The sequence below is a fragment of the Rhinolophus ferrumequinum genome, chromosome 7 (assembly GCF_004115265.2).
Source record: "Rhinolophus ferrumequinum isolate MPI-CBG mRhiFer1 chromosome 7, mRhiFer1_v1.p, whole genome shotgun sequence".
Lineage (NCBI taxonomy): Eukaryota > Metazoa > Chordata > Mammalia > Chiroptera > Rhinolophidae > Rhinolophus > Rhinolophus ferrumequinum.
Window position 1 is genome coordinate 39,111,186 of NC_046290.1, and position 25,159 is coordinate 39,136,344.

Sequence of the window (25,159 nt, forward strand, 5' to 3'; positions counted from 1 at the left end):
TCAGTTAAGTTTTCATAATGACTTACTTAGTTTTTGCTTGACTTGCAGCTCTTCTCATATGTTGAGTGGTTTATTTGGATTTGATTTTTTTTTAACTGCCAGCCTTCTCATACTCATTTGTAAATACTTTAACTTTCCATTTTGTAATGTAACAGATTTATAATCTATACTGGTAATTGTGATAAATTAAAGATGATCATAGATTTGTTTGCTGCTCTCTTACTGAGATGTGGGGTCTGTGTTTTTCCCTCTTGTATCTGGGCAATTTTTACAAATGTTTGACCAACAGAATATGGCGGAGTATGTTCCAGATCAGTTTCTGGAAGCAAGCCTTAAGTGACTGGCAGCATGTCCACTTCCTGCCCCTTAGAAGTTTCTATCCTAGGGCCCTGAGTTTCCGTATAGGAAGTCTGGCTGTCCTGAGTCAGACTCAGAGATGTTTCCAGCTAACAGACATGCGATGAGAAAGCCCATGCTGTGTACACAGAGAGGCTGGTTGGGGCAAGGGAAAAGGAGGAGGAGAGATTCAATTTTTGACCTACAGAATCATGAGATACAATGATACATTGTTGTAGTAAGCCAGTAAGTTCAGGGTAGATTTTTACATAGTAATAGATAACCAGGACAGTGGTTATGAATCTGACAAATACTTCATGCTTCTTCTAATGGTTATTTTCCAAACGTCAAGTGTCTGTAGCAATGTAGAATATAATAATGTGTGAAAATGAAGTTGTTATTTTACTTAACTTTATCCCTTATGTTGGACTAAGTCGGATGTTTGTCAGTATTGAATTATATTATTAGAAAATAATATAACACGGTCCTAGAATATTCTACATCGTCATTTTCAATAGTTTTTGTTTAACAGTGATTCTTCCTTACCTTCATATTCTCATTATACCAAATTTTACTTGGTTTTAACTTCATTTCCTGCCCCCCTCCAATGTTAAGAATTTGGGTTCTGATAACTTTTAATTTTGAGTTCTTATAGAAGACTGTGGAGCCCTGAGCATTGAAACTAAAAAGGGAGGTAGAGTGGATGGTAGACCAGAAGTCTTGGCAGAGGTGCTGAAGGGGGGTGTGTGGGAGAGGCTGAAGGAAGAGTGCGCAGGCTCAGTGCTGCACACTTTTTCCATCCTTTGGCATCAAGTCACCACAGACAGAGAAAATGTTATCCTGTAGGATTGGGGATGAGTTCCAGAAATTCCTCCTCCATGCAAGTAGGTAAGGATAAAATTACCCAAAGCATCTCAGACCTTCAAATGGCTCTGAGCCTGGGGTGGGGCCTGGGAGGCTAGAGGGAGCAATGTCTATTGGAAAACAAAACATATTTAAAAGCTTATCATAGAAACCAAGGGAGAGGAGAGACAAAGATGTTTCTAGCTAAAATCAGAGAATCATCTGCAATCTGAGCCCTTCAGACCTGTTTTAATCTTTTTAGTCTCAGTTTCCTCAGCGTGGAAGTCTTCCACACTTCCATGGGGTTTGCAGGAATGCACCTTTTGGAGCTGGCGAACTCTTTCTGCATACATTATCTTGCATAAGTCTAAACAGCCCTAGGAAATAGGAATTATTATCCCTACTGTTTAAATAAGGAACTGCTGCTACTAAGACTAAATGGGCTTGCCCAGGTTCTTACATCTGGTAATCCACATCTTTCCAGATCAGAGCTTATTGCTCAAACATTTATTCTAGTTGGAAATGTAAAACAATGGGTGTGTGAGTTGGGGCACAATGGTGATGATTTGTCCATCTAAATGTTTGATGGAAAAGATTGGCCTTCAGGGCATGTGGAGTTCTTTAATTTTTGTTACCTGTATTTGCAGGGAGTGTGGGTGCTTGTCCACTGGCACTGTTTATTGGTGGAAAGCAGAACTAACCAAAAAGTCCTTTGTGATGATTTGCCTTCTGCCTCAGTGTGATTCTTCCCATGTTCTCTCACTACTTGGTCAGGTACAGGATGTGAACAGGTTTAATTACGACCACCGAGTGGATCGGAATCATTCACCGTGTACACAGAATGCTTTTTCCTTCTTCCCAGGGAAGTTGCTTTCCTAGTATTAGCTTACTTTGGCTTGTATGTTACAGTGCATCTTTTTTGCTGAAACCACTGAGTGCAGATTAGGTAGAGTGGTGGAAAGGAGAGTAAAAGCATGCTGGATGGTAAAGAAAAGCTAGACTACAGCTGAAATGTGCCATGGGTAATTCAGAAACTGAATGATTGGTTCACACACCAATGATTTGATAATTGTCTTTGTACATTTTGAGGCACTGAAGCTAGGAAAGCAATTTAAAAGTATTGAATTTGTTTTTATTGTAATTCATAGCGAGTAATTAAGCATCTTTTGGGAAACAACCAGTAATACCTTTCTAGATGCCAGGTCCTCTGTTAGGTGCTGGAAATGCGAAATTATCAAGAGTTCTCTGTCCTGTTTTTGGTTCAGTCCCTTAAAAGGGTTAATATTTCCGAGGGATACCAGAATGAAGTGTTTGATCATCAAAGAGTTTTATTTTTAAAGCTACAAATGTGTCAGGCATGTGTTGGAGGGGAAGGAGATCAATGCCCAAAGTGAGACTTTGAATTAATAAAATTTGGAGAATGACTTACTCAATTTGGTTAACTTGGTTATTAAGGCTAATTATAGCTTTTGTACTGGTGACTATTAAGATAAAAGACCATATCTATTACAGCTCTGAACTTGAATCTAACCTTAAGAACATCCTTTCAGAATGAAACCTCTCTTTAGGGAGGTGAGTAGTAAAAGAATGTTATAGGCAAATTAATAAAGGCTTGGCTTTTCAAAATTTTTCTCATTCTGCAAAGTGAAAATTTTCTAATTGGAGAAATGTAGGCGTGAAAATCTAAGATAAGTTTTATGGATTTCTTTTTTCCTCAGGACATAGAATCTTTAGTTTCCAAGAATATTTAGTTCTTTTAAGGACCATAATCTCTTTGAGTTTCAGTTTTCTCATCTTTAAAGTGGAAATACTAATTCTGACTGTCGAGGATTATTGTGATGAGGTAATGAGAAAATGTTTGCAAAGCCCTAACTGTGATGCCTGCGGTATGTAGTAGGCACCCAAGAAATAGTGACAATGATAATAATTATTTAATTAATGTTTTCTTTGCTATTTCTCCATTTATTTCCAAAAAAAAAAAAATTGTTTTTTTAAAGTAGAATTATATTCTCTTGTCAAAATTGTTTTACCTTCCTATAGACTCCAATTATCCCCAGGTGAAGGTGAAACTCACTGGTTCATTATCACATTATCAGTTCCTTCATTTTCAAATCAGTCCTTCAGCACTACATACATTGGTTAATATTTTTCTAGTTTTATCTTTGAGTTACTTCAAAAGAACTAGTGCTTAGTATAAATTTCGTTATTAATTCTATTTTTAAAGCCTTGTATTTCACTTATATATTTAAAAAGAAGAGATTGAATGTGAAAACAATGGATTTGAGATAATTACCATGTTTCTCCAAAAATAAGACCTAGCCAGACAATCAGCTCTAAATCTGTCTTTTGGAGCAAAAATTAATATAAGACCCGTTATATTATATTACATTATATTATATTATATTATATTATATTACATTACATTACATTACATTACATTATATTATATAAGACCAGGGCTTATATTAATTTTTGCTCCAAAAGATGCATTAGAGCTGATTGTCTGTCTAGGTCTTACTTTCGGGGAAACACGGTACATATTTTAGGATATGTAATTTCTACTTTAATTTAAAGTAAGCTCTATCTTAGCTTTTAGTTGGCATGGTGGTCCTTTACGCTAGTTTTCAAAATAAATTATAGTTTATACAGGTATGGACTGAAGTACAGAATTCTAAATTATGAAATGGGCACATTGAAAATAAATCATTCATTTTGGAAGGACTTTTACATCACATTATTTGTCAATATTAATTTGTTTCTTATTGCTGAGTAATGTTCTCTTGTATGAATGCACCACTGTTTTTGTTTTGTTTTGTTTAGTTTTTAGCTATTCACCAGTTGAAAGACTTCAGGTTATTTCTAGTCTTTTGGATTTGCAAATAAGATGCTATAAACGTTCTTGTACAAGTTTTTATGTGAGCATAAGTTTTCATTTCTTCTGGGCAAATGTCTAGAGGTGGGATTGCTGGGTCATGTGGTAAATATATGTTTACTTCATGAGAAACTGCTGAACTATTTTCCAGAGTGGCTATATTATTTTGCACTCCTACCAGCAATTATGAGCATTCCAGTTGCTCTACATCCTAGACAGCAGTTGGTATTGTTAGGTTTTAAATTTCTTTTTCTAATTTTAATCATAATATGTGTATAGTGGTACCTTGTGTAGTTTTAACTTGCATTTTCCTAATGATTAATGATGCCGAGCATGTTTCCATGTGCAATTTGCCATCTGTATATCTTCTTTGGTGAAGTGTCTTTACAAATTTTTTGCCCATTTTTGATAGGGTTGTTCATTTTCTTGGTGAGTTTTGAGAAGGCTTTACATATTCTAGATATAAGCCCTTTTTGTCAGATGTATGGTTTGCACATATTTTCTCCCAGTCTGTGGATTGTCGTTTCAGTGTCTCATCAGCGTCTTTTGTAGAGCAAAAATTTTAATTTTTTATGAAGTCCACTTTATCAATTTTATCTTTTATGGATCATGCTTTTGATATTGTATTTAACATTATCTTTGCCTAACCCAAGGTTACAAAGACTTTTTTCTAGAAGTTTTATGTTTTATATTTACGCCTATGATCCATTTTGAGTTAATTTTTAATAACTTAATTGAGTTTTTTAAATAAAGCATGTGATACAGATTTCATTTGATTTTAGTCATATGAATATCTAATTGTTGCATCACCAGTTGTTGAAAAGATTTATCTTTTCTCCATTGATTAAATTGACTTTGAACCCTGAATTGATCATATTTGTAGGTTTCTTTTGGAGTTCTTTATACCATTGATCTGTGTGCTTATTCTTTGAACACTTGTACATTGTCTTCATTGCTGTAACGTTATAGGAAGTCACACAATCAGGTAACATGCTGTGAGTCTTCCAACTTTGTCCTTATTTAAAATTATTCTGGCTATTTTATATCTTTGTCAATATGTACATAAAATGCCTGCTAGGTTTTTGAGTGGGGTTGTGTTGAATATATAGATCAATTTAGGGAGAATTGATATCTTAACAATATTGAGATTTTCAATCTATGAATATAGTAACTTCCTGCTTTGCTTTCTGCTGTTTAAGATTCTTTGATTTCTTTGTCAGTGATCTGTAGTTTTTAGCATAGTTTTGTACATGTTTTGTTAGATTTATAACTATTTCATAGGGCTTGTTTGGTACCAATATAAATGGTGCTCTTTTTTTGGTAAATTTTGATATGTATTCAATAGCATTTTAGCATATAGATAGATGTACAGTTGGTTTTTTGCTTTGAACTTATATCATTATTATGACCTTGCTAAACTTGCTAGTTCCAGGAGTATTTTATAGGTCAGTTGTCTGCAAATAGAGGCTATTTTATTTTTTTCCTCTCCAATCTATGCCATTAACCTTTTTTTTCTTTTTTCTTTATTGGCCTGGCTAGAACTTCCAGTGTGATTTTAAATAGGTGTGGTAAGAGCAGAGACATCTTTGCCTTGTTTTGATCTTATGGGAATAACATTGTCTTTGGCATTATTATGTTAACTGTAGGGGTTTTTCTTTTGTTGTTGTTGTTGTTTTCAGGTTAAATAAGTTATCTTCTGTTCCTAATTTGCTGAGTTTTATTTATTATGAAGAAATGTTGAATTTTGTCATTTGCTTTTTCTGATCCGTCAAAATGGTCATAAGCTTTTTCTTCCTTATTCTGTTAATATAGTGAATTATACTGATTGATTTTTAAAGTTGAACCAGACTTGCATTCCTGGGATAAATTCTACTTGGTTGTGGTGTATTTTCCTTTTTACATATTTTTAAATTAGATTTACTGATACTTTCTTGAGGGGTTTTATGTCTATGTTCATGAGGAATATTTGGTTCAGTTTTAAATTTAATTGATTTCTAATCTGTTATTGCCTCCCTTCTTTTTGCTTTGGTTTTGATTTCTTTCTTTTTCCCCCCTAGTTTCTTAAGGTGAATATTTAGATTATTAATTTGAATCTTTTTTATGTTATTTTTTAAGATTTTCTTTTTTAGAATATAGCTAACAAACAATATTATATTAGTTTCAGGTGTACATCATAGCTATTCAACAGTACCCACCTAGCACAATACAGTTATTACCACATTATTGATCATATTCCCCTATGCTAAAGTGATCACCATGATAAGTCCAGCAACCATCTGACACTGTATCACACTATCACAATATTATTGATCTTTTCCCCCCTTCTTAAATTTTTCAATTAGAGTTGACAGTCAATATTATTTTACATTAGTTTCAAGTGTATAGCATAGTGGTTAGACATTTTTATAATTCAAGAAGTTATAGATCCCCTGACTAGTACCACCTGGCACTATAGATAGTTATTACCATATTATTGATTATATTCCCTACACTTTACATCCCCATGATTATTTAGTACCTACCAATTTGTACTTCTTAATCCCTTCACCTTTTTCACCCTGTCCTGAGTCCCCCTCCTATCCCTCACCCGGATAGGTCTAGTACACTACTGACACCACACATAGTTATTACAATATTATTGACTATATTTCTTATGCTGTATCATACATCCCCATGACTTCTGTGTAACAAGCAATTTGTACTTTTCAGTCTCTTCCCCTTTTCACCCACTCCCAACCCCCCACTCATCTGGCAACCATCAAAATGTTCTCTGTATCTATGAGTTTGTTTCTTTTTCGTTTGTTTATTAGATTCCACTTATAAGTGAAACCATATGACATTTGTCTTTCGCTGTCTGACTTATTACACTCAGCTCAATACCCTCTAGGTCCATCCATGTTGTCGCAGATGGCAAGATTTCATTCTTTTTAGTGGCTGAGTAATATTACTGCATGTATGTATCATCTCTTCTTTATCCACTCATCCATTCAGGGACACCCAGCTTAACTTCATATCTTGGCTTATGTACATGATGCTGCAATGAACATATGGATGAACATGTCCCCTCAAAGTAGCATTTTGGGTTTGTTCAGATGAATACCCAGAAGTGGAATTACTAGGTCCTTCTTTGTCTCTTGTTATAATCTTTGTTTTAAAGTCTATTTTGTCTGATATAAGTATTAACCAGCTTTTTGTTTTTTGTTTCCGTTTTCATGAAATACCTTTTCCATCCCTTTATTTTCAGTCTGTGTATGTCTTTCGATGTGAAGTGCGTCTCTTGTAGGCGTATATGTAGGGGTCTTGTTTTCTTATCCATTCAGCCCTTCTGTCTTTTGATTGGAGCATTTAATCCATTTCCATTGGAAGGAATTGTTGATAGGTATGTAGTTACTACCATTTTAGTATTCATTTTTTTTTTTTTTTTTTCATTTTAAAGAAGTTCCTCCAAGATTCCTTTTAAATACTGGTTTGGTGGTGATGAACTCCTTTAGTGTTTTCTTATCTGGGAAACTCTTATCTGTCCTTCGTTCTAAATGATAGCTTTACTGAATAGAGTAATCTTGGTTGTAAGTCCTTGCTTTGCATCACTTTGAAAATTTCCTGCCAATCCCTTCTGGCCTGCAAAGTTTCTGTTGAGAATCAGCTGACAGTCTTATGGGGGCTCTCTTGTAGGTAACTAATTGGTACTTCTAAGGTTCTCTCTTTGTCTTTAACCTTTGGTGTTTTAATTATAATGTGTCTTGGTGTGGGCCTGTTTGGGTTCATCTTGTTTGGGACTCTCTGTGCCTCCCGGGCTTGTATATCTATTTCCTTCGCCAAGTTAGGGAAGTTTTCTGTCATTATTTCTTCAAATAGGTTTTCAATTCCTTGCTCTCTCTCTTCTCCTTCTGGTACCCCTAAAATGTGAATGTTGGTATAGTTGATACAGTCCCAGAAGCTCCTTCAACTCTTCTCAATTTTTTGGATTCTTTTCTCTTTTTGCTGTTCTGATTGGGTGTTTCTGCTACCTTGTCTTCTACATAGCAGGTTTGATCCTCTGCTTCATCTAATTTACTGTTGATTCTCTCTAATGTAGTCTTCATTTCAGTTATTGTATTCTTTATTTCTAACTGGTTCTTTTTTATGTTTTCTATCTCCATTTTTATACTTCCTATCTCTTTGTTGAAGTTCTCTCTGAGATCATTGAGGATCCTTATAACCAGTGTTTGTAACTCTGCGTTTGGTAGGTCGCTTGTCTCCATTTTGTTTAGTTCTTTTTCTGGAGTTTTGTTCCATTTTCTTAGTTGGAACATGTTTGTCTCCCCATTTTAGCTGCCTTTCTGTGTTTGCTTCTATGTATTAGGTAGGGCTATTATGTCTTCCAGTCTTAGTAGAATGGCCTTATGTGCTGTGGGACCCAGTGACACAGTCTTTCTGGTCACTGGAGCGACGCATTCCAGGTGTATCCCTTGTGTGGGTTGTGTGTGCCCTCCTCTTGTAGTTGAGCCTTGGTTACTACAGGGCTCACTGGTTGTGAGGACTGGCCGAAACTACAGTGGAGGAGTGATGGTGCAGGAACTGACCCTACAGAGCAGCATCTGCTTCAGCAGAGCTCTGGTACCTGCCCAATATGCCCCTTGGGTGTGTCATTCTTGCAGGCGGTTGGCTGATGCTCCAGCTGCTTTGGAAGCTGGCCACTGGGGGCACCAGGCCCAGGACTGCCTTGGAGGGGATCCACTGAAGATCAAGTTCAGCTGCAGCCCATGCCCCACCTGGGGCCACCCCACAGGAGCCACAAAGCAATCTACAGATGGCTGCTCCCTGTGCCGTGCTTGAAATTGCCTCAAGAGGCCAAGCTGCGAACCAAGATGGGCTGTCACTAGTGCCAGGCTTAGGGCTGCTCAGTCAGAAGTATAGGACATACTCAAGCCAGATGCTGCCTGTCTGGGTTTGGCGAACCTTTGAGAGACCCTAGGAAAGTACTGCATGAGCTAAGGCAGTGCTCTAAAGTTGGGTGGGGTGGGGTCTCGAATCACCAGGGTGTAGCAAACGTACGACGGAGACTCAGATATGGTGGCCTCCTGAGTCTGCACATTGGGAGGAGAGAGGGCTCAACAAAGAAACAATGACCTCGGCCCATTCTTCCATCCTAAAGAAAGCTGCCCTTCCAGCCCCTGTCCTAAGCCAGACAGCTCAGTATCCCACATGTCCCTGCTGGCATTCCAGCTGCTGCCCCAGCACTGGAGCTCAGAGCCATTGATTCTGTTGGTGGGTAAGTCCAAACATGGTCTCTTTAAGAGAAGCACCAGGGACTCCAGCCGACCTCCTTCTCATTCAGTCACAATCTCCACTGGTTTTCACAACCAGAAATTATGGGGACTTGTCTCCCTGGCACTGGAACCCTGGGCTGGAGTGGGGCTGGGACCTCTCGCTCCTCCCGGGGGGACCAACACAACTGATATATCCCTCCCAATTTTTAATGGTCACATGTGAATGTGGGACCAGCCTGTTCTGCATCTTTGCCCCTCCTACCAGTCGCAGGGTGGCTTCTTCTGCATGTTCTTAGTTGTAGGGTTTCAGTTCAGCAAGATTTTAGGCGATTCTCAATGATGGTTGTTTTGTAGTTTAGTTGTAATTTTGATGTAGTTGTGAGAGAAGTTAAGCATAGCGTTTACCTATTGCATCATCTTGACCGGAAGCCCTGAATCCTTTCTTCTTTTCCAATATAGGCATTTAACACTATAAATTGTCCCCTAAATTCTTTTTGGCTGTAGATCACAAATATATTTTATTGATATGTTTTATTTGCATGTTCATTCAGTACAAAATGTTTTCTGTTTTCCTTTGTGATTATTTTATTCATGAATAATTTAGAGGTTTGTTACTTCTCAGGTATTTGGGGATTTTCCAAATATCTTCTTTTTACTTTTTTCTAATTTAATTCTTTTACACCAGAGAATATACTTTGTATGATTTCACTTCTTTCACTTTATCAAAGTTTCCTTTATGGCCCAGGATATGAACCATTTTGGGGAATATTCTTTGTGCATTTTAAAAAGAAAAGGGTTTTGTTTTGTTTCTATTAATAGTAAGGTGGAGTAGTCTATAAATGTTATTTAGCTTAAGTTCTATAAATATCATTTACGTTAAGTTGATTGATAGTGTTGTTTAGGTAATTTTCATTTTTGCTAATTTTCTGTCTACTTGTTCTATCAGTATTGAAGTCTACAACTATAATTGTGGATTTGTCTATTTTTCCTTTCACCTCTGTCAGTTTCCTGCTTCACGTATTTTGTAGTCTTGACATTAGGTAAAGCATACTCATTTAGGATTGTTATGTCTTTTTGCAGAACTGATCCTTTTATCATGTTATGTCTTTATCCCTGGTGTAGTATTCCTTGTTCTAAACTCTACTTTGTCTAATACCATATTATATTTTGAAAGTGTTGACATGATACATCTTTTACATCCTTTTACATATTTAAAGTGTGTTTCTTGTACACAGCATAGAATTGGGTCTTGTTTTTTAATCCGATTTTACCATCTTTTTTAATTGGTATGTTTAGACCATTTATATTTAATATAATTATTGAGGTGGTTGAATTTAGCTCTGTCATTTAATTATTTGTTTTCTATTTATCTTCTTTGTTTTTATTCTTCTGTTTTCTCTCTCTCCTGCCTTCTCCTTCTTTGGATTACTTTATTTATTTTATTTTTATTTTTTCAGTATTTCATTTTAATTTATTGTCCTTTTTGTTTGTATTTCCTTGTATTTTTTAATTGTGTCAGTATTGTAACAAACATACGTAACCTTAAGCAGTCTACTTTGGGTTAATATTTTGCATACAATGTAGAGTCTAACAATCATGTAAGTCCCTTTACTCTCCCTCATTTATGTTAGTTTGATGTGTATTACATCTACATACATTTGAAACCCACAAGGTAATGTTCATATTTTTGCTTTTAATAGTCATACTTTAAAGAACTTAAAAGGACAAATATAGTCTGTTACATTTTTTCAAGTATTTATTTAATTTATATAGCTGTTTCTTTATTCCTGTAGTTCCAAGTTTCCCTCTGATATTATTTCTCTTCAGCCTGAAGAACTTCCTTTGGAATTTTTTCTAGACCAGATCTCTTGGCAACAAATGCTGTTAAGTTTTCCCTGATCTGGGAATACCTTTATTTCGGCATCATTTCTGAAGAATATTTTTGCTGGATATAGAATTACCGGTTGACACTTCAGTTTCTTTTAACAATTTAAAGATAATGTTCCACTGTCTTCTGAGCATGGTTTTCTTTGAGCTTATCCTTTTTGTGGCTAACTTAGCTTCTTGGGTCTGTAAATTCATCACTCTCTAAATTTGGGAGGTTTTGAGTCATAATTTCTTCCAAATTTTTCTGTATCTGTGTCTCATCTTCTTCTGGGATCCCAGTTACACAAACGTTGGATCTTTTGCTATTTTCCCACCTGTCTTCAAAGCTCTGTTCATTTTCTTCTGATTGTTTTTCTCTGTTCTTCTGATGAGATAACGTCTATCTTCAAGTTCACTAACTTTTCCCTCTGTCATATCCATTCTGCTCTTGATTCCATCCAGTGAGTTTTTTTATTTCAGATATTATTTTTTCAGTTCTAAAATTTCTGTTGAGTTCTTTTTTATAATTTGTATTTCACTTCTTTCAATAGTGTTTCCCTTCATCTCATGGAGCATAGTTTAATAGTTGCTGTAAAGACTCTGACTGATCACTCTAATATCCGGTTCATCTTGGTTGGCATCTGTTGATTGTTTTTTTCCCTTGAGAATTGATCATGTTTCTTTGTATGCCAAGTAATTTTGGATCCTGGACATTTTGAATACTGTGTTATGAAAGTCTGGGTCCTGTTAAAAACCTCTGGAAAATTTTTAATGTTTTTAAAGCATATAATCAACCAGGGTCATTTCAGAGCATAAGATCTGGTTCACCTTCTTCAGGTGATGATGTCAGTCAAGTTTACAAGGCCTTGACTGTGCTGCCTGGGGTCTGTCTCATGCAAGTAAGATGTTACCAGGACTTGTGCCTCTTTGTACACAGTATACAGGATCCCACCTCTCCGGTTCTTGAGCAGAGGCCAGGGCCCCCTTTTCCCCGTCCTCTCACCAGCTAGGTGAGGTTTCTCTCAAGTTTTTGCTGAATACGCCTTCTACAGAGTTCCCCAGATTGGGCTAATCTTATATCCAAGCCAGGAGAGAAAAGAGGGAAAAATAACAAGAAATCACCCCATATGGCTTACTTCTTCAAGTTTGTTTCCCCAATTTGCTTGCTGCTATTTACTTTTCAGAGTTCTCAAATTGCTGTTTTTGTGTTTTGTTCAGAGTTGTTGGTTGTAATCATGGAGGGAGATAAGCTATAGTGGGCTTACTGTATCTCGACTGATCAGATTTTGTTTTCAATTAGTATATAAAAATACAGAAATGTGAATTGTAAATATCTGTAGCTTAGATAGGTTGCAGTCACTTATTTTCTGCTGGTAAAAGTTATTTGGTATTTAAAATATCAGATTCTCTAATTGAAGAAGCTTGCTAATTTTAAATGTGGAGGACTGTAAAGCATCTCTTTTGGACAAACAAAATATAAGTAATGATCATTCCTTTCTTTATTATTCACTTGGCTAACACAACTGATTAAAACATAGACACACATTTACACATACTTTTTCAAAGAAAGTGTTGCGAATGGCTTTGAAGTACTAAGTCTTGTTTAGAAGTTATTAGTAAAGTAAAACTTTAACTTTTAAAACTTGTGAAATACTTGTTTGAATTACCTACCTCTTTGAAGAATGTAGAAAGGAATAATAAATTTTATCAGCATCTTAATTAATTCAAATTATGAGTTATGCCTTCGAAATTCATTATGGCTTTTCCTTTGAAAAACAAGTAAAATTTTGAATTAATGTTTAGTGATTTCATTTAAAGATACCAACTTTTAGTTGCTGGTTAAATCACTTAGGGAAGTATGTTAAAGTGAATTTTATTTTTGAAAGGTTATTGATATAATAGATATGCATACAATTAATAATCATAAAATTTGAAATGCCTCTAAGGAAACTAGGAACTTTTTTGTGTTCATTGTATGCCTTTGTGATTGTATTGTGTAAAGGTAATCTTAGAAAAAAATTTGTTGCTCAGAAGAACCATTTAGAGTGGTTTGTTGCAGCATCCATGTATAAAATCTGTTTACAAATTAAAGTGGCAAATTGGACCCTAGGAATATATTCTTTATTGACTTTTTTTGTCCAAAATGTCATACAAGTAGGAAGGTGATTACAGTAAACATTTGAAATATCTTTCAAATTTATGTGTGATAGTGTTTGGATCTTTGGTTCAAATTTGGGCTCTGTTGTCCTTTTCCCATTAAACTCTAGATTAGATTTGTGGCTTGGATTCAGGAGAGAATTGAGTTACATAAATGGCAGGCTTGGGTCCATTTTTAAATGGTTTAAAATTTATCATTAGCTATTACAATTGGACATTTTTATAATTTTTAAAAATGTACTTCTCTCTCTCCCTTTAAATTAGGAGCTCTGTGGATGTGTATAGTTTTAAATCCCCACTGCAAGTTGGAGCAGAAGGCTAGTTGGCTAAAACAGTTGAAAAAGTGGAATAGTGTTGATGTCTGTCCGTGGGAAGATGGAAATCACGGCAGTGAATTACCCAACTTAACCAACGCTCTGCCTCAGGGTGCAAATGCCAACCAAGGTAAGTCCACAGTAACATTCTGCTCTCTTTGTATCTACCGAATTCTGCATATATGTTTATAATAGTAATTTACAATATATGTGGAGAAATGATTTTCCCCACTTAAGAACTTACTATAACTCAAGGGCTTAGTATGTTTTGACTGTGAATGTGTATGCATGTGGGTGTGTGTGGTTTAATTTTTACCTGAAACCTTTGTGTACTTTTTTTCATATTTTCAGAACATCGATATAATACTTGTATGTATTAGTGTTATTTTAAATAATGTAAGTTATATAAAATTACCTATTAACTATTTAATATGAATATTTTTTAAATTTAAAAATCATTGAATAGGGTCATAATATTTTGTAAAATAATTATTGAGAGGCTTTTGGAGCTGTGTGTTTTCATTTCTTTTGGTCAGTTCATGTTTGGGCTACTGTGTAATCAGTTAAAAATTTTTAGTTTTAGAATGTAGCAAGTAAAGAATTTATGACTGGGCTAAAAGGCATGGGGTGCTGTTGGCATTTGGACTAGGAACATTCTTTATGGTGAAGGACTGTCTAGCATACTTGTTCCCACCTACTGTGGGCTAATAGTGCCCTACAGTCTTTGGGACAACTAAGAAATACCCAGACATTTCTAAATGTCCTCTTAAGAACCCTCTGTCTCTCACTTCTGAAAATCTTTCTTTGACCTCATTTTCCCTTCCAGCTACTATAGAATTTTCTCCTCTTTCAGAACCAAATCCTTAAAATAGTTAACTCTTGCAAATAAAAATTTCATGTCACTATTTTTGTGTGACTTTGTGCTATTACTCCCCCACCCCGGCTTTTTGAGACTCTTGAAAGACTTTAAAGTTATAATAGGTGCAAGGTAAGAACTAGATGACATCAGAAGGATCCAGAATCAAGACTGTCATTCTGTATGTGCTGGCCCCATATGTAGTCTGTACCCTGGAAAGAGCTAGACAATGTGCCAAGTGAGTGTGATGTTAGCATAGTGTTTTCACTTTCTACAAAGGGAAAATTGTATGTATTACCCCACAGGGACTTGTCCAATCAAAAAGAAGTTTTAGGACTTGGGATAGATGATTGTCTGGCTGTGCTTTGTCTGAAGATATTTGCCAAGGGAATTCAGTATTTGAAATCTGTCATATCTTTATTGCCCATGATGATTTATTTAATAACTTAAATGTACCCCTTACTTCCCAAATTCTTTTCCTGAAGCTCAGAATTTTCAAGTGTAGTGATTCAGCATTTATTCTTTTCCATTGCTGGAAAAGAATATGCCTACATCTACAGAGGCAATATCTTTAATCTCCTTTTATTTTTTTTATTTGGAAGTTTCTCTACGTTTTATTCCCCACCTGCTTTTTGGGACCACCATCCTAATATTTTACACTTTAGTTTTACTTTCCATTTGGTTCCTTTACCCATGGTTCAACAGGAATGCTCCATAGGCTTTAGAAAGCCCTTAAAATATGGTCCAGCCTCCAGATGAAACAGTTCGTTTTATTTATGGTTTGGCCCCAGGGTATGAAGTCAGGACCTAGTTTCTGAGGGCAGTATTTATAGCTGTTGTGCCTGAAGGCACCAGGGCTCCTGCTTTCAGCACAGTACCCCGTCCTCCAGAGGGGCTCTAGTGCTCAGCCTACAGTGCTTCTGCCGGAGAGCTGAGCAGGCTGCTAGGGGAGAGCTTGCTTGGCCAGCAGAGCCCAGCACCGGTGCCATTGCAACTGGGGGATTGCATGTGGCACAGAAATCCCCATCGGCAGAAATGCATGTTTTGGCACATTACAGTGAATGTGAGGGGCAAATCAGGCTCTTCTCCACTGAGATTACCATGTTTCCCCGAAAATAAGATCGGCTCTTATATTAGTTTTTGCTCCAAAAGACGCATTAGGGCTTATGTTCAGGGGATGTCCTCCTGAAACATCATGATGCTAGGGCTTGTTTTCCAGTTAGGTCTTATTTTCGGGGAGACAAGGTATGTCAGAATTAATTAATAACAACAATAACATTAGAATCCACACCTTTGAAAGAGTAATTTTTTTATTTTTTCAATTATACCAGAATTTTTTTGATAAAAGAACTAATTTCTCTTTTTACTTTTCTCAATTTTCCAAATTTCTTTAATCAGCATGTTATACTTTATTAAAAATTTTTTGCAAGTCTCTTTATCATTTAAAACATTTGGTTAAGATAATTTGTTCCTCTTTTTTCCATCTTATTGCAAAAAATCTAAACCCTCAGACATCTAAGATAAAAATTGACCATAATTCTGACAACTAATCAAACTAACTTTTTGTTTGTATGTCTTTTTAGTCATTCTCTATGTACATAATCATTTTTTGTTTCCCATGTTATTATAGAACTTTGTATCTTATGTTTTCATTTAAGTACTATTTCATTAGTATTTAGCCTTTTTTGTTAAAATTGGTTGTATTGTTCTCTTAGTGCTAATGACTGTTAAAAACCTGGTACGTATCCTATATCCTTCTCTATTTTCATATAATCACATGCAAACATGTGAAAAGTTAAGGTTTTTATTTTTTTTAAATGGAATCCTACCTACAGCTTGCTTTTGTTATTGATACCACAGAGAGCCAAATCAACAGGTAGAACTCTCGTTGTTTTAATACATGCATAACACTAAGTTGCTCTTCTAAAGTCTCCTTTTAATTTTAAATTCTATGATTTGAGTTAAACAAAATAAATAAAGTGACAAAGCCACTTAAAAAAATGTGTGAATTTTGGACTTTGGAATATTTGATTGATTGACTATACGAAGTCGTGGAACCAGTTCCTTATTAGGTAGGAGTATATTTATTCTGCTCAGCCAGAAGCCCTGACAGGTTCAAAAGTCCTTAAATGTAAGGCCCACTCTTCCCATTTGCAAGGTGTACATTTGTGTACTGCTAGCAAGGAATCTGGGCAGGGGCCATAACAGATACATCAGCGTTTATACCTCTCATTGTCTGTCATTTATGCATTTTGATATGTCTGCCATTCAAATACGGATATCTCCGTTGACCTGAGACCAAGCTAAAATAATGTCTTTCTCTGTGAGACCTGTCAAAAGCCTTTCAGTACAGCTGAAATAGCTGAATTGGAAGTGAGGATATCTATCTATGTTTTGGTCTTGATTGCCATTGCCTGGCTGTGTGACTTTGGCAAGTCACTTTTCTTCTCCTGATTTTCAGTTCTGTCAGCAGTATAGAGGGGTTAGACTAGATGAGTTCTCAGAGCTCTTCTTGATTCAGTTGTTTTTTTGATTTTTATGATTTCCTTTATGTCTGTGCTTAGCCAGAGCTCCAGTGACAGAAAGAGGAAACTTTATCAACTAACAAAACTCCAGATTTTGCTTCTCAGTTAATTGAGCTGCAGAACAGTAAGGGATGATATTTGAGCTAAGTGAAGTACACATAAATAAAAATAGTTTGTTACCCTGATTTTCAGTTGAGGCTCTCTAAGGTTTGTGTCACAATTGAAGGTAAGTCTGGAGTGGGACCCACGGGGTGGGAATGTAGGTAGAATTTGAGCCATGTTATCCAGAGGAACTGAATAATCCCTGAAGTTGGGGTGAGAATATCCTTTATTCCCCAAACATTTCTTTTCTTCGTCAGGTCCTGAAACTTGAACCCTCTTCGGAGTGTGTGCTTCTGCTCTTTTGTGATGCCCCGGCATACACTATGCTGGGGAAATCACACCAGTCATGGAACCTGCACAGGAGTCAGGAGGCAGCCTGTAGGGGCAAGGTAAGTGCGCTGGTTTGTTTTGTAGCTATGTTGTGTGGCTTTGTGAAATGTTAAATATATGCATTTATGCCCTTTGGGATATAAAGTGACATTTAATCATTTTATCCCAAGAAGCATAATAGTTTTAATTGTGCAAAACCGCACAATATAGTTAAAAAATACAACCAAAAGCACAACCCTTATGCATATCTCTGAAGGCTGATTGCATCTTCCTGAAAGGTTCCATGGCTGGTGTCGCATCTCTTGCATAGTGTTGTGAGAGCTGTTGATCCCATCAGGGCAGCCCACCACAGCACCTCAGAAGTGGGGAGCAGTGAGTTTTCATGTGATTTTTGTGCCGAGTGCCTCCTTTGAGTGTATTTGGCATGGAAACTAGACTTGACAATTCTCTTTGCAGGATGCCTTTAACCTTAGCTTTTGATGGCTGCAGAGTGTTTGTGTTTGGTTATAAAACAAATGAGTGAGTGGTAGCTCTTTGGGCTGACTTGCCTCCAGTCCTTAGGACGTGAGAGGATTCACTCTTTATCCTTCTGCTTAGGGGGTGCAGGACAATGTGTGTGGGTGTGCTCGTGAACATCTGGCCACTGAGTGGTATGACTGATTTATTCACATGTGAATAATAGCTGACACGGCTTTCTGAATTGTGGAAAAAACAGATTCATCGAACAGGCCACATCGGACAGTGTTCACCCGAGCCATCGAGGCATGCGATCTCCACTGGCAGGATAGCCACTTGCAGCACATTATCAGCAGTGACCTATACACCAACTACTGTTACCATGACGACACTGAAAACTCCCTCTTTGACTCCCGCGGGTGGCCTCTCTGGCATGGTAAGTAGCCAAACCGGAAAGACATTTCCATGACTTACTTCTTTGTTTAGTTTCTATAGCATTTTTGGAGTGGGAGGAGGAGAGCTGAGAGATTCAATGGGAGATGGATGAATGCTTGGCAATAGGAGCTGAGTTTTTCATTCAAATCCAAGTTCAGAAATGGTTTCTTGTGTCTTTTTAATAGTATTTTGGGAGAAACATCTTACTATTAAATCCTGTTTTTGTAGATTTATTCGGCAATGGCAACTTTCTCCCCTTAACTTTCTGTTTTAGAGCATGTTCCTACAGCCTGTGCCAGAGTGGACGCATTACGTTCTCATGGGTACCCCAGAGAAGCACTGAGACTAGCAATAGCTATTGTGAACACGTTAAGAAGACAGCAACAGAAACAGTTGGAAATGTTCCGAACTCAAAAAAAAGGTGAATGTAAAGGAGTTTGTTTCCATTGGAATGGGATTCTTGGTGATGACATCACTAGGTTTTGTGCTCTTTTGAGAGAGATGGCTTTTAAAATTAGTGATGGAGATGGCTGTAGTCACCAGTCATTTGAAATATTGAATAGTTCATCTGTGAGAAATTTTAGGTATCTTTTTTCCTGGTTAAATGTTGTAAGAAATAAGTAAGTTTTTTTTTTTTTTTCTGTTTTGTTTCTTAGGTTAATTTTTTAAGGGAGAGCTTTTTTTATTGTTTGAGAAACTAATATGTCTGAATTATCTAAAATGCAAGTTAGCCCAATCTCTTATTTTGTGAAAGTGCATTTTAATTTTTAACAGTGAAGGTTCTGGGGGTAGATGCCTGTGTATGTGTGAATCCTCGCAGGAGGTCCTGGCTGGGAGATCTTACGATGACCTGACCTCTGTGACTTACATTCCTGTCTGTCTAATGGGGCTCATTTGAGGACCTGTCTCTAGAGTTGTTGAGAAGATGAAATTAGTTAATTTTTCTAAAGCACCTATGGCATGGCCTGGCACAGTGTGTAAGGTCTGTAAAACGTTTTAGTTATAATTTGTACATACGACATAGTATTTATTTAAAGTGATCAGAATTCCTTGAGCTTTTCAAATTCGGTAAATAACAGTTGATGAACTGTCAACTGACAGAACACATTTAACTTCTTTATCTCAGAGTATTAATTTTCTAAATTTTAAATAAGCACTACTGAGTAATCGTAATTGTAGAGGTTTATATTGCATGGATAAGGCCCTAATCAGGAAAAGAAATCATGTATGCTTTTCTTGATCAATCTATACATTTCTTGCTCCTTCTGTAAGTATAAATCCTTTTTATGTTTCTTGGGTAGGATTGTATTTACTATAGAATTTTATTTCTTATTCAGAGAAATAGTTTTAGTTGCTGTAGTTTTTGTGGCTTTTTGTGTGTTTTTTTGTTTTTTGTTTCTTTTTTTATCCTTGGGTGATTATACACATACCACCTATGGTACACCTTAAAAAATTATCAAAAGTTGTTGAAATAGGCTGGAGATTGGATTAGGTTTTTGTAACTTTTTATGCCATCTATATTGGAAGTAATAATAAAATGTTAACAAACATTGTCAATTATATGATGAAAGAAAATGCCAGAGGTACAGTTTGAACCAGAGGAATGGGGAGCTCAGATGGAATTGCAATGTGATATCCCTGATAATCATGACTTTTTTCAATTCTTTATATCATCACTAATTACCAGATGTCTTTTGCAAAATATGTTGCTTGGCCCTTTGGAAATTTTTTCTGAAATCCCCTTTCCCCTAAACACACACAATATATAGCCAAAAGGTATTTACTTCTGAAGAGTATAAAGGATAATAATATTCAATCAAGCTAAGAGAGAATAGAGCACTTTTTATACTGCAAAAAGAGAGCTAGCTCATGATCTAATCTTTAAAAATCATATAACCTTTACTAAGAAATGTTTTTAAAGTGAGTTTAGGAAAAATGTTGTAATGTCTAAGAATTGCAAAATGTAAAACTGTTAGTTCATGTAGGTACCATATTTTGCCGTATATAATGTGCTTCCGTGTATAATGCACACCCACGTTTTTGGCTCAAACTTTCAAGGAAAAAAATCTTTCGTTTTAATTCAAATTTTTATTTGTTTACATTTAGGTACTTGTTTTTTATATTATAAAGGAATTTTAGCACGTATTTTTTAACATATTATGGTACAAGAAATTTTTGTACCGGTAACAAATTTATGATATTTACGCATCACGGAAGGCCAAGAACTCTTTTTTGTTGCAAGTTCATCGTAAGTTCAACAGAACCAATTATCATATTGCAGGATATTATTTTGCATACGGATATCATTATTGATTTGTAGAATTACACTTTCAACTCATAAACATAAGTAAAAGAGTTAAAAACATTTATATAGATAAACAGAATTAGTACTACCCATGTATAATGCGCATCTTTATTTTTCCCTCACAAATTTGGGCAAAAAAGTGCACATTATACAAGGCAAAATATAGACTCCTTTGATTATCTTTGAGGACATTTTTACATACGTTTCTCATTTATCCTTGGAGCAATGAAAACTTATTGAAGACTATGCTTAAGTATTACTAATATTATGTATCTATACCTTTATCTTTCCTTACTTTTGTTTGTTTGTCCATATTTAGAGACTGTTTTTCATAGCTGTTACAATTCTAAATTGCCATAACAGTTATTTGTTATGTGGCCAAGATTAATAAATGAAATATCTTGTGTATTTTTAATGCTATATGGTATGATATGTCAGCCTCTTTTCGTAAATTGAGATATAATTTACATATAACATTATGTTAGCTTCAGGTATGCAATGTAATGATTCAATATTTCTATATTTCAAAATGATCACCACAATAAGTCTAGTTAACATAATTGTCACCACATATAGTTATAAATTTTTTTCTTGTGATGAGAAAATTTTAAGATTCACTTAGCAACTTTCAGATATGCAATACAGTCTTGTTAACTATACTCACCATGCTGTACATTACATTCCCGTGACATTTATTTTATAACTGGAAATTTGTGCCTTTTGACCACCACCATCTCTTTCACCCCCACCCCCACCCCCCCTGCAACCATCAATCTGTTTTATCTGGGAGCTCAGTTATTTTTAGATTCCCCATATGAGTAAGATCACACGGTATTTGCCTTCCTCTGTCTGACTTATTTCACTTAGCTCAACTTCTTCATTCTGAAGAAAACTGTAGTCCTTTTTTTATTTATTTCTCCTGTTTCTGTGTTTTTTCGCTAATTTTTGTGTGAAAAGAAAGAGGACGTAGAGGAAATACTTTGTAAAATTTTATCCTCAGTTTCCATCACTTGACAATAGATTTATTTATATAAGTGCAGTGCTTACCTTCACTGTGTGTGCGTATGTGTGTGTGTATTTTTTCCCCCTGTCAAACATATGTATTTGATTGTTCCTAGGAGTAATGCTCATGTTTCTTTTTTAATTTTTTTCATACTGGTTAGGTATATGAAAGCCAGTGACAGAAACCAAAGGAAAAGACAGACCTTCCCAAGGAATCTAGGAGCTAACTTTTAATAAATTTTAATACAGTGTACCAGGCCATGCGTCATCTTTTAAATTTATTGGGGTGACATGGTTAGTAAAATAATAGAGGTTTCAGGCGCACAATTCTATAATACATCATCTGTATATCACATTGTGTGCTCATCACCCAGAGTCTGGTCTCCTTCCATCACCGCATATTTGACCAACCTTTACCCTCTCCTACCACCTCCCCGCCTCGTGCTTCATTTCTGTGTACTGAGAGTTGGTAGTCCAAAACCAGAAGACTTCTAAAGGAGTATTGGATTCATGGAATAACTCTTTAGCTATTAATAAGGCAGTTTGTTTCCTGTGTATTTTATATATAAATTTTGTTATATTTTTCTTTAAGAAGGAGGTACAATTATTTGTTACTTTAGTTAACACTTAGATATGAAATATTGCATTATTTACAACAATGGAATATATCTTAAAATATTTGCAGCTTTTTTTTCAGCCTCTGTAATTTAACTTAACTTGAAAGTGCTAACATTCTGTCAATAAAGTGAAAAGAATGTGTTTCATCCAAATGATGTTACCTTCTGCTATAGTTCCTCTTTGTGGCAAAAGTTCTCTCTTAAATGCCTTACAGATCTATGCTAAGAAAAACTTCCGTAAGGTGATTGGGGAGTAATTTAATAATACTCCTAGGGGAGTCCAAGTCTGACCCAGGCTACAGGCTACAACTGCCCTCTGATCTCCATTTAAATAATCCTGTTAGCACTGATGCTGAGAGCTGCTTCTTTAATAGAGTTGTAGAGTTACCCAGTGGTAATTCCAGGGAGACTTTTTAGTCCTCTTTAATGCCACTCCTAGGAAGGGAGGGGAGTTGTCCGTAGCTTCCCAGGTGAAAACTTAGAATTCATTTTCCCTCATACAACATAATTTAATAGTGTAAGTAATAATAACCCAAAACCATGCACACATGAATTAAATAGATGTTTGGGAGTTGTCCTAGGAAGTTAGTACTATTTATATTGATTTACAGTTGAAACTTTAGAACTCAAAATAGTTCACAGGTTGAGGATTATATGTACTTTTGTCTTCTAATTACATTTATATTAATTTGTCAGGATGCTATTATTAAATGGTAAATAAAGCTTCTCTTCCCTTTACTTCTTTCTATTTCTCAATTCTTTTCCTTCACAGAGCTACCCCATAAAAGCATAACCTCGATAACCAATCTGGAGGGCTGGGTTGGACACCCCCTGGACCCTGTGGGTACTCTTTTTAGCAGCCTTATGGAAGCCTGCCGCATGGATGATGAAAGCTTCCCTGGCTTCTCAGATTTTACAGGTAAGACCATTGACATTTGTCTCATGGGCCTTTTTGCTTCACAGTTTGTTTTATGAAGACACATAGTTGACAATACCTACAGTTAGCAAGAGAGCAAGGAAATAGGCACACTGAATATTTTGGGGTAGAATTCCACAAACTGGGAAAAGCCTTGGAGTTGACAGTATGTGTAAAGAACCGTAAGAATATTTATTCCCGTCTAGTCAGTGATTGTGCACCTAAGAATTTACCTGCATTCGTGACCATTTTCTAGCATCAAGATATAAAATAAGGATATGCATCATGTGGGAGGGAGGAAATATTGTCCCTTTGCTGCTCCCATGGCTGGGTGAGCTCAGAGGGTTAATTATTTAACCCCTCCATGTTTTCTCCTGCGGTGTTGCCTTCATGGATGATGGGTGACCCAAAACTATTTCCGGGGGTAAAAGGTAGGACTCTGAATGTTCTTTCCTTGGGAGTTTGATGGTTGAAGTTTGTTACAATTTCTAATAGAAACACCTTGACAGAGATAAGAGAATGCTCAAAGAATCATTACTCTTTTGATAACTGATGACTCTTTGATAACAGAAAGGATCTTGAAATTGGGTTACATGTGTTATGTTCTCCACTGTTTCATTATAAATTTTAACATTGTGATAAAAATATGGAAGCTTTTTTTAATGCCAGCCTTCTAAAAATTGCTAATTATTGTAGTCATCATGTAATTTTACACTTGTTTAATTAAAATTTTTTTCTATTAAGTATTCTTATCTCTTTTTTGATTTATGGTTTTCTTTAGTGATTATTTTCAATGGCAGAAAAATTTGTAATGTTCTATCTCCCAAAACATACATTTAGTAATTCATTGTCATTTTTAAAAAGATACTGGAAAGCTATGCACTTTAACCTAAGAAATATGTTTTGTCGCTTTCTTAGAATTAAGTCAATAATTCATTTACGAGTACTGGGTATAATATATTTATTATACCTGCAAAAGTAGTTTCCAAACTCTGATTTTTTTGTGTGACATTTTACAGAGAATATGGGACAGTGCAAGTCTCTGGAATACCAGCATCTACCTGCACACAAATTCTTGGAAGACGGGGAATCCTATTTAACACTAGCTGTGGAAGTAGCCCTGATAGGGCTGGGACAGCAGCGTATCATGCCTGATGGGCTGTACACACAAGAGAAGGTTTGCCGGAATGAGGAGCAGCTCATTTCCAAGCTTCAGGAAATTGAATTGGATGACACACTGGTGAAAATTTTTCGCAAGCAAGCAGTCTTCCTATTAGAAGGTAGTTTGATAAAGAAGTTTTCCACTTGTTTAGCCAATTATATTAAAGCACTGTTGAATGCATTTAACATGGTAGTTATTCTGAGTATCATAGGCATGTTTACTATGTAAAAATAGTATCACTTAATAAAAAAGTACAGATGTTTAGGTTTGTGTCATTTGATTTAAGTGGTCACATAGGATAGCCAGTTAGAAATGATCCCCATTTGATGACACAAGCTCTGAAAATAACTGTTTTTATTTTGGCTGTGTTGCTCCTGAGATAAACAGAAATCTGATACTTAGTGAGCTGTTGCTGGTAGCCATGCTCCTCTTTGCTTGATCAATGAAATAATAAAATGGAAAAATTGGTTGGCATTCCTCTGAATTATTGACTGTTACATGATGCCTGGGTTTGGAATATGTCGTTTGCACACGCTAACCAAGGACGAAAGGCCACAGGAATGAATTTCCACTGGGCTAATTATTTCAGAGAATTCATTAGGTATAGGTTCACCAAGTTAAAGTTTCATAGAATCTCTAAGACAGTCTAATTTTCTTTTTTTTTTTTTTTAATAAAGTCAAGAGCTAAAGGACCTAACAAATTTTGGCTGGCGTGTTTTTTTTTTTTAATTTATTTTCTCAAAGAGTTAAGTGTAATTAGCATGATAGCTTAATCTTTTGTGTATAGGTAATGTCTAGTTGATAAAATTGCTTCTA

The 25,159-nt window shown here is 35.8% G+C and overlaps 1 protein-coding gene across 1 annotated transcript in view; it reads left to right on the forward strand.

Moving 5' to 3' along the window:
• Positions 1-25,159, forward strand: part of ZSWIM6 (zinc finger SWIM-type containing 6) — a 183,066-nt gene that overhangs the window by 143,819 nt on the left and 14,088 nt on the right. The window contains exons 5-9 of the mRNA XM_033110742.1: positions 13,588-13,767; positions 18,166-18,342; positions 18,616-18,762; positions 23,038-23,184; positions 24,201-24,461. Coding sequence (XP_032966633.1) covers positions 13,588-13,767; positions 18,166-18,342; positions 18,616-18,762; positions 23,038-23,184; positions 24,201-24,461 — 912 coding nt within the window. The remainder of the gene's footprint in view (positions 1-13,587; positions 13,768-18,165; positions 18,343-18,615; positions 18,763-23,037; positions 23,185-24,200; positions 24,462-25,159) is intronic.